General features: G+C 33.7%; 2 protein-coding genes across 2 annotated transcripts in view; one reads left to right on the plus strand and one right to left on the minus strand.

Moving 5' to 3' along the window:
- LOC107584892 (sodium- and chloride-dependent creatine transporter 1-like) overlaps positions 1-1,563 on the minus strand; it is a 7,873-nt gene extending 6,310 nt beyond the window's left edge. Inside the window, exon 1 of the mRNA XM_016271663.1 lies at positions 466-1,563. Within this exon, the coding sequence (XP_016127149.1) occupies positions 466-763 (298 nt within the window). The 5' untranslated portion in view covers positions 764-1,563. The remainder of the gene's footprint in view (positions 1-465) is intronic.
- An 8,074-nt stretch (positions 1,564-9,637) lies between these two features.
- LOC107584923 (calcium/calmodulin-dependent protein kinase type 1D-like) overlaps positions 9,638-11,334 on the plus strand; it is an 8,936-nt gene continuing 7,239 nt past the window's right edge. The window contains exon 1 of the mRNA XM_016271691.1: positions 9,638-9,747. Coding sequence (XP_016127177.1) covers positions 9,638-9,747 — 110 coding nt within the window. The remainder of the gene's footprint in view (positions 9,748-11,334) is intronic.

Raw genomic sequence — 11,334 nt, forward strand, 5'->3', positions numbered from 1 at the left:
TATATATATATATATATATATATATACATACACACACACACACACTCACATATATAAACCAGTATGTGTGTAGAAATTTATTTTGGAGCCTCTCTAGGTGCGTGTATTACTGCATTCCAAAAATAATGAGCCTCTCAAGGTATCAAGTTATTATTACACACAAATATATACACATGCATACATCATATATTCATTCATTCAATATATACATATAATAAGACATTAGCACATTCTAAACTAATTGTTAATGATATAAAGATTAACTTCCCCATCAATGAGACGATATGCTTGGCAAAGGCAATGAATGAAGGAAGGAATGAATGAATGAAGGAATGAATGAATGAGTCAGTTGAGACACGCAGGTGTCCTCCACCGTGCAGTGGCGTCACGGGGAGAGCGGGTGCGGGGCAGTCATCTGAAGGGATCTGAATAGGAATGTGCTGCAGAGTCATCAAGACGTCTTACCTCCACCATTTTTGTAGCACAGGTACGGGAAGCGCCAGACATTCCCCAGACCCACGGCGAACCCCACACAGGACATGATGAAGTCCATCTGCCTGGTCCACGTCTCTCGCTCGGGGAAGCCCTGCTGCTTCTTCTCCGCCGCCGATATGGCTCCAGTGACCGCTGATATGGGCCCGCCGTTGAGGGTCCCATTGACGCCTTGATGCGCGTTTCCATTGGGAATGAGATGGCCCTTCTTCTCCTCCACCAGGACCATGTTCAGGGCGCAGCATTCTGCGTCCAGAGAGGATTTCTCCATCTCTCGTGTAAACAAAGCAACCGAACCTCCAGTCAAAAATAAATATGTGATCTCTTATTGTTTTTGGATTAAGTCAATTTTCTTTATTCACACCAAGGTGTCCCTTTTGTTCCTCTTCAGGTGCACGGGATCTGGTCCTTTATCCTTTTATTTAATCAAATCTGCAGTGCTAATTCTTTACGGATGTATTTTCCGTTTCTCCTCAATGTCAAACGGTCACAAGGGATGGCAGTTTGATTCTCTCGGCGAAATTGGCAACGGCTATTATTGGTTTGTTTAATCAAAAACGCGTTTTTAAAATAAAGAATAGATCATAAAAGGAAAAAAAGACACTGATTTGAAACAGCACCTTCAAAAACAATCCACGAAACACTTAAAGGTGAGTCTGAAGAATCGCATGGGCACGTGAATCTCTCAGAGAGAAGGCGACTGAGGAGACGGCGAAACCAAAGCGGCCCTTTGCGCGCTGAACAGATGAATGTAATGGAATTACATTCACGAAATGATCGCCTAAATCTCTTCAGACCATCGTTCTCGTCGGTATTTAACACCCAGAATGTATAAATGAGACGCGAGTCGGTGTCTACGGGAGCTGCGGCTGCTGCTGCGGTCGCTCTGTGCGCGCGGACGGACTGTCTGATGCGTCCGCGTGAAGCCGCTTGGTGTTTTATCGGGCTCGCTAACGTCATTTGGAGCTCAACCCTCCCCCTCTGTCCCGCTTAAGGAAAACGGAATGGAACGCTCACGTACGCTGCACACTACACACTGCATACTACGCACTACACCGCAAGTGCGATTCTAGCTCACTGGAGCTCCGCGCGAGAGCAGATCTGAAAGATTTTATCAGAGTTCGAATGCATTATGCAATTCATTGCAGTTAAGTTGCGTTATGAAAACAATAATAATAATAAAAAATCAGCATAAATTAATGGCAGTTAAACTGATTGTGATATAGGCTATTTGTGTTTCTAACATATAAAATGTACTTGTATTTATAGTATGTATTTATTTGACATAAGTATATAAATACATGTATATAATTATATAAATGCAAACACACACACACATATATATATATATACACACATATTAGTAAACAAATAACTAATTTTCTAACATAAAATGTACTTGTATTTATAGTATCTATTTATTTTACATATAAGTATATAAATACATGTATATAATTATATAAATGCAAACATATATATATATTAGTAAATAACTAATTTTCTGACATATAAAATGTACTTGTATTTATAGTATCTATTTTACATACAAGTATATAAATACATGTATATAATTATATAAATGCAAACATATATATATATTAGTAAATAACTTCTCAAGGTATCAAGTTATTATTACACACAAATATATACACATGCATACATCATATACGTATAATATATGAATGAATGAATATTCATTCATTCAATATATACATATAATAAGACATTAGCACATTCTAAACTAATTGTTAATGATATAAAGATTAACTTCCCCATCAATGAGACGATATGCTTGGCAAAGGTAATGAATGAAGGAAGGAATGAATGAATGAAGGAATGAATGAATGAGTCAGTCTAACATAAAATGTACTTGTATTTATAGTATCTATTTATTTTACATATAAGTATATAAATACATGTATATAATTATATAAATGCAAACATATATATATATTAGTAAATAACTAATTTTCTGACATATAAAATGTACTTGTATTTATAGTATCTATTTTACATACAAGTATATAAATACATGTATATAATTATATAAATGCAAACATATATATATATATATTAGTAAATAAATAACACATTTTCTGACATATAAAATGTACTTGTATTTATAGTATCTATTTTACATACAATTATATAAATACATGTATATAATTATATAAATGCAAACATATATATATATAAGTAAATAACTAATTTTCTAACATAAAATGTACTTGTATTTATAGTATCTATTTATTTTACATACAAGTATATAAATACATGTATATAATTATATAAATGCAAACATATATATATATATATATTTTACATTAGTAAATAAATAATTAGTTTACAGTTTTTTTCTTTCTTTCTTATGATCCGGACAGTGAATTAAGTTAATTAGATAGCAGATAAATTAATAATCAAAAAACATAAACTTGTTTTCAAAAACTTAAGTGATTTTGGGGAATGGGGCTAAAGACCCATTGACGTCAAAGAGGGCAATTAATTATTAAATTCAAACTTTCTTTTACCAATACTTTTCTCAAAAATGTTTATCCATAATCACTTAATGTAATTCAATAAAAAAAAAAAAACTAATATAAATATAATTTTATTTCTTAAATAAAAAAATATATTTTTTAATTTAATAGAATTTTTTGATTGTCATTTAGAGACTAGAAAGACGTACAACACATGCGTGAATGCAGTCAGTAGGTGTAGTATGGTATCTAGCAAACATACCCACAGTCTATGTAGTGCCCTGATGACTATTAGTCATCAACCACATGAGTCACGTTTTTTGCATTACAAAATACATTAACCTCCTACTGACCACAGAAGATGCCATTGTCCCATTCTGGAAAATTACAAACTTACATGAAGCACTGCTGAAGATTTTCCATTGATTTGACATGCTCTGCCAAGTGGTGAACTAGAAATAAAAATAAACAGATTTATATACAGAATTAGAATCATTTTATTCACAAATACACAGACTCATAGAAATCAATCAATGAGTTTGAGCTCTTTTACCATGGTAAGTATAGTTTACATTAATTTACCAGTTACTAGTTATTGTTACTACAGGAAAACAATGGTAACTTGTTATTTGCAATTAGTAATTAGATTTTTAAAACACCATGTTAAATTATTAATTTATGATGGATTAACAGTAGTAACAATATCTGTAGCAAATGCTATTTTGCTAGAAACTGGCTACAATGGAAATTTTTGTAAAGGCTAATTCTACCAAAGTCAGCAGCAGGTATTGAGTGCAGTGGTAGTTTTAGTAGAGTTGTTTGTCCTGAGGCTGTAAAAGGTGGGAAAGGTTTGTCCTTGTGGGACCACAAAATTATACTGAGGTCAGATTTGCCCAATAATAACCCTACAATTTTTACAGGAACTTTTTTGGAAAGATTTTAAGATTCTTGAAAACCACACATGTATAGATGTAAAAGTACTCATAGCTTCAGTGAGTCATACTATAAACATCTCTGGATCATATTGACTGTTGCAAATTACAGCGGGGCGTTCTGTGAACTGTATGTGGCTGTTCGAGGAACCCTGCTATGATTCAAGGAAACCCCACATCTTATCTCCATGACGAGTGAATTGCGGTCATAGGGACAACAATTCACGATCCTATTTTTTTTTTCTTCATACCTGAGCCAACAGTTTGGCTCCAGGGCAAATGGGTGATAGGGAAACATGCAACTTTCTGTTCACAATGCAAAGCAAACATGTTTATACATGTTTATATTCCATCTGTGTCTTTGTTACAGATTTAACCATGCATGAAACAATCTTTAAGTCTGGGAATTAAAGAAATGGGCAAGTGAAATAAAGAAGCTCTGGTCATAAGTATAATTTACAGTTTTCATGTTGACTCACGGGTCAGGAGAAACACAAGCCCCGTATACGTTAAAATTAGGCAGCTTTGATCTCAGTAACCTTTAAAATAGCTTTTTCCTGTCACGTTATTATATACGTCACAAATATGTTTTACCATACTAGGCCGTTCATTTATTTGACCACTATATTTAAGTACGTTAACAAATTATTGGCTGTACAGTATATTCCTTAATCAGCTTCTGCTTTGATTAAGTGCTTTAATGTACTGTCTGTTCATTTAACAATTTCAGAATCATTTTCCTTCTCAATAAAACGGCAAAAAAGTCCCTTTAGGGGTGCAACAGATTGCCACTGGGACAGTACTGTTAAAGGGACAGTTTTATACTTAATTTATACCTAAATAGTACACAGCAGTACTACTCTAAGGTACTAATTGCACCTTATAGGGGTAAAAAAAAAATATATATATATATATATAGATATATAAAATACAAAATTGTCACATTAAGGGAACTGCCCCATTAACAAGCTATTGTACCCTAAACGTACAATTTTTGCACAGTTTTTCCATTTTAATATACTTTAAAAATGTATTTCTGTGATACAAAGCTGAATTTTCATCAAATCATTCTAATATGCTGATTTATTATCAATGTTGGAAACAGTTGTGCTGCTTAATATTTTTTGGAACCTGTGATAATTTTTTTCAGGATTCTTTGATGAATAAAAAATAGAACTCCAGAAGAAAGTTCCAAATAGAACTCTTGTCTAACAATGTAAGTCTTTGTTTATCAATTTAACACATCCTTGCTGAATAAAAGTATTATTTTCCATCAAAAAAAAAAGAAAGAAAAAAATTACTGACCCCAAAACCTTTGAACAGTAGTGTATATTGTAACAACATTTTTTTTAATTTTTATATTAAAGTTAAAAAGTTCCACGCTTGCTCATGCAGTGCATTGAAATTGGTGTAGAAACAATTTGTACTCAGAAATTGCTAGTAAATTTCACAATTACAAAGAAACAAGTAAAACATCGCATTAAACATGAAAGTTTGAAGTAGAAAAACTAAAAGGGTATTTTCTTGTAAAATAGATCCCAATAATCTGTTTTATTCGCAACTTCGAAAAAATATTTTTTTTACATTGTAGATGCAAATGATATGTCATTGTTAGTGGTTCACTTCCACAATTTAGGAGCGACTGCATTTATACCAATAATATACAAATAAATGTTTTGTTCACCAGGCCGCCTTTTCAAGCAGATTCAACGTTTGATGCCGCAACAGAGATCAGACAGAACTGGGCTTAACATTCATGCAAAAGCACTCAGTTCTAATTGAGAAAATGTCCTGTGTTGCAAAACATATGGCCTGCACATTGGAACAATCTTCAGAAAAAAAAAAAAAAGATTGCGTAGAAGTCTTTCTTAAAGCCAAATGGTGTAAGCTAACCTGGTTCAGGGCCTCCAGGCACAGGCGAACACTACTACGATTGCACTTTCACGTTTCTATCGATCTAAGTTTAGTTTAGAATAAACCCCGTGACTTCAAGAGCAGCTGCCTTGCAAAGGTTATGGCCCTTTTTTATAGCGCCTTAGAAATAGCAGCTGCGTGGAGTCACACCCGAGCATAACTATCACCCCCAGCTCAGACTTTGACACACTTGCTGATTAAACAGTGTAGGGTATGATGATACTGCTGGAATAATGATCAAACAATTCAACTGTGACAGATGTTTTACCTTATACTCTACCATTCAAAAGTCTGGGGTCAGTAAGGTTTCTTTTTTTTTTTTTTTAAAGAAATTAATACTTTTATTTAGCAAGGCCACACACAATATGATTAAAAGTGACATGCATTAATATATTCTTACAAAAGATTCCTGTTTTTTAAAAATGCTGTTCTTTTGAACTTCTAAACTTTCTATTCATCTAAATCCTGAAAATTAACATATTAGAATGATTTCTGAAGGATCGTGTGACACCGAAGCCTGGAGTAATGATGCTGAAAATGCAGCTTTGCATCACAGAAATAAATTATATTTGAAAATATATTCAAATACAAAACAGTTCATTTAAATTGTAATAATATTTCACAATATTACAGTTTTTACTGTATTTTTATTTAAAAAAATGCATCCTTGGTGAGCATAAGACACTTCTTTCAAAATCATTAAAACTCTTACAGACCTCGGACTCTTGAATTGTAGTGTATGTGGAGTGATGACCATATTGGAGGACTTCTCCTTGTGAGTATAACTCTCAGGACATGACTGGGAAATCACATGCCAGACCTGCCAGACAAACAAAAATAGTGCCAGTGTAGAAATCTTTGCTGACAATTCACATATTCAGGCATCAAGAAGACAATGCAGGTCAAAGTAAGTTAATAAGGTTATCAAAACGCATGTAATATAGACTCAATTGCATAAAGGGCTCTTATCATTTTGCAGCTGCGGTTCAGGGCACACTTTATTGGCTGCAGCTCAGTGTTACTTTATAAAAAGTAAACAGGTGGGAGTACAACTTGCTCCTATTTAGGTCACAAGGTTAGTATGCCACAGATAAGAAATGGCACAAAAATCAATACGACCATTCACAGCCATACTGTCACGCCTTGAACAGCACACTGAGGGTCATTTATCCTACAGCGCAAGATGCTGTTTACTAGCAGACTTTCACAGGAACAACTTTCCACTTCTCTTATAAGTTTCGATCTGACCTTTCCAGACATTTCTGTAATCACATTTCCTGTAAATAGTATCTCCTGCCTTGAACTGGACTCATAATATTAGTTTCACTTGCGGCACGAAGCGTTTTCTGTATCAATGATCAGCGACAAACAGCACTCCATACTAACTGGATTCTCTAAAATTTTATCTGAGGTGTATTGATTTCCTGTTCAACTAGAAAAGCAAAAAATTTCAAACAGGTTTCCTGAACACTTCCCCCTGTCTGCCATTGGTCCGTCAAACAGATTTTAAAAATAGCCAAGCTGCTGTCTAACATATCTGTTGACATGCTGCATTGTAGCAATATTAGAGCTCTGTTTGGTCATATAGGATTATTAAATTGTGATTGATAATTGTCTAGATAGATCTGTATATGTGTGTGTTTGCACATAATGATGAATGGATAATGCAGAAAGGATTCGGATAACATGAGATCCTGTAAGAGAGGAGTTATTCTTTATTGCCAATGCCATTATTTTTTTCCAGTTCTAAAAAAGCAGAAGAGTTCAAAGAATATCAAATCTCATGAGAAATCATTTATTAGGCTAATACTAATAAAACTCACTTAAAACGCTGAAAAAAAAGTACATTAAAAGATGGACCAAAGCCAAATCTGGAGACAAAAATATAATAGAGACCTGAAGGTGAGCTCTTTCAAACCAGAACATCCTATTTTCACAAAATATTAAACAGTACAACTGTTTTCTCTTCAGTTTCACATTAATAACATAAATGTTTCTTGAGCAGAAAATCAGCATATTAGAATGATTTCTGAAGGATCATGTGACACTGGAGTAATGATGCTGAAAATTCAGCTTTGCATCACAGAAATAAATTCGATTAAAAAAATGTACAAATAGAAAAGTTATTTTACATTGTAATAACATTTCACAATATTACAGTTTTTATTGTATTTTTAATCAAATAAATGCAGCCTTGGTGAGCAGAAGAGATATGCTCTTATTGATAAAGTCAGTGTGAAACTGAAAAAAAAAATTATGCAATTATTAAAAAAAAAAAAAAAAATGTAATTCTAGTTATTTTGTTATTTAGGTAAATCCGCAGATGTTTTTTTGTCACTAAATCTGAGAAAATTAAATAGGTTCTTGAGAACACATTTTATTACACTCATACACAGCTGTCAGTTATAGCATCAGTGTGTAAATTCTCAAAAACATTTGTACAATGACTGGTGGGAATCACGAACAACTATATTCAGTATCTCGCAAGACTAAAAAAAGCATTTCATATGTCAGAGTTGCTGCTTCCTGTGGACTCTGGACATAACGTTCAGTTCTAAGGTTAAGTCGCTTCAACACGGTGAGATCTACAAGAATGATGACACAACAAGCATCACCAGCTAAAGATTTAAGCGTGTGTGACATTAAAGCGGGACATATAATAGGAAACAGGGTTTTCTAGTCACCCTGGAGAACAACACTGTGTACTATGACGCTACGCAGCAGTACGCCAATCAAAACAGATCAATTTCATGTAGAAATCTTAAAGGACCAGCAGCAAAACAGCCCGTTTAATTTTAATGATCAGGAGGAGAGTAGAAACAATTATTATGATTTGGTGCAAGAAACCTGGACTAACATTATTAGAGGATTTCAGACAAATGTTTTATGGTAGCAGTAGCACTGGAATGGATGGTGGCAGTAATAATTTATTTCTGTGTGATTAAAAATATAGAAAAATGAACTGATCATGAACCCTGGCATTTTGTCTATAGAATTAATAAACAATTTGTTTATTTTAAATATATATACTTTGGAGTTGTAAAGGATGTGTATGGTTCGATATGAGTGATATTCATGTGACAGATGTGGTTTTGAGTCTAGGCCGTCATGTTCCTACCCTGTTTATGTTTTACTCCCCTCATCTTCACGCTCTAAAAATAAATAAATAAAACTAAAATACTAATAAATGTTTACAAAACACTTTACCGAAAACATATATATATATATATATATATACATATATATATGTATATGCAATATGTAAAAATATTTTTTTTATAATTTATATCACACATGTAATTTATAGATTAAATACATATATAAATAGTATGTATTAGCATATAAATCAGTATAAAATATTAAACAATGTTTATAAAATGCTTGTTCTATATCTATCTACAGTATATATGTATATTACTATAAAAATGTTATGCATGTATTTTTTTAATCAAATGTTTGTAATAAATGCACAACACAATTATTGCACAAAATAACGTTTACATAATAATGTTTACAAAACTTACAAAACACTTCACACAGAAAACGTATATGCAAATGCATTATATATATATATATATATATATATATATGAATACAGTATATACCAGGGTTCCTCAAATCTTACCCTGGAGGTCCAATGCGCATTTGTCGACTAGAAGTAGAAAATATTATTAAGAAGACTCAGGAGACTCCTATTATTCACAATGTGCCCACAGCACTCAAATTTATCATTAACCATTAATTGAGAACAAAACTCATTACAGCTGAATTATAAATAATGTAAATGTATAATGTCTCAGGGGCTCGTTCTCTGAGGTTCGAATGGCTCAACACAGATGCACTCAGAAAGTAGTGGCTGTCAAGTGCATCCGCAAGAGAGCGCTAAAGGGAAAAGAATCCATGCTGGAGAATGAGATTGCAGTATTATGCAGGTCAGTGATTTAATTAAAAAAAAAACTCTGGATTGACTGACTGATTACATTTCTTGACTTTATGTTTACATTTCTTGTTTATTAGAGTACAGTTAAAGAAATCTTTTCTGATTTGATGATGCAACGTTCATCTTTGTTTTTATTTGTCCCTTTATTTGTCCCTTCACAGAATAAATCATGAAAATATTGTGTCTTTGGAGGAAACCTTTGAGACTCCTACTAAACTGTATTTGGTAATGACACTGTGAGTGGACCTGAGTGAGAAAAATGAAAATATTATACTTAAAGGGGTCATCGGATGCCCATTTTCCACAAGTTGATATGATGAAAAGTCAATTACATACTTTGGTTAAAATTTCTCAATGGTAGTGTAAAAAACTCCCTTTTTACCCTGCCAAAATTAGCTGTTTTCAGCACGCCATTCTAGTCCATGTTGCTTTAAATGCTAATGAGCTCTGCTGACCCCCCCCCCCCCTTTTTCCCCTTATAAAAAACCTGTATACTCACTTCTTCTGTAGATGAAGCTGGATCATGAATGATTTGCACGAACATAGATGCATTTAGGTCGATCAGGATCGGCGCATTCCCTTCAAAAAAACGAAAGTAACGTTAATCCTCTGCATCTTCAGCGGCTCAGATGTAGGGAGTAAACGAGGACTGCTATGTTCATTATTACATCCAGCAACAAAACACCTCAGTCACTTAATCTGAGACATTCTTGTCTTACCCTGCACCGGAGTCGACACAATGGCGGACAGCTCTCAGCTCACTCAGGGCTGGTCTGAGGCAAAGTAAGACGGCCTTGTCAATCAACTATCGTGAGAGGGGCCTGTGCAGAACTACGTAATTCTGACAGGAATCTCAGAACAGCCTGATTTGAGAAGGGGATTTTAAAATAGGGATTTTAAAAAAAACACGGTGGATTTTTATCATTATAGGGTGGATGTGTACACACACTTCCAACACACATTTATGTTCAAACAACAACAGAAGTGAATTTTGCATCCGATGACCCCTTTAAAAATTAATTTAGCTCAAAGTTTCGTGTTTCATAGGATTAGACAGAATGATAGTGAAATAACGATTAAATATAGACAGAAAAATAGATGACAGACAGACAGACGATGATAGATAGATAGATAGATCAAATAAGAGTTAGAAAGAACAGATAGAATGATAGACAGACAGAAAACGAGAGAACAACAGACAGACAGATAGAATGAAAGTTAGAAAGAACAACAGATAGAATAGACAAAAAACATAAAAAGAACGAGAGAACAACAGACAGACAGAAAAGACAGACAGGCAGAATAAGAGACAGACAGACAGACAGAATAAGAGACAGACAGACAGATAGATAGACAGACAGAATAAGAGACAGACAGACAGACAGAATAAGAGACAGACAGAATAAGAGACAGACAGATAGACAGACAGAATAAGAGACAGACAGACAGAATAAGAGACAGACAGACAAAATAAGAGACAAACAGACAGAATAAGAGAGACAGAATAAGAGACAGACAGACAGAATAAGAGACAGACAGACAGAATAAGAGACAGACAGACAGACAGACAGAATAAGAG

The sequence above is a fragment of the Sinocyclocheilus grahami genome, unplaced genomic scaffold, assembly GCF_001515645.1.
Source record: "Sinocyclocheilus grahami isolate Dianchi unplaced genomic scaffold, SAMN03320097.WGS_v1.1 scaffold64.1, whole genome shotgun sequence".
NCBI lineage: Eukaryota > Metazoa > Chordata > Actinopteri > Cypriniformes > Cyprinidae > Sinocyclocheilus > Sinocyclocheilus grahami.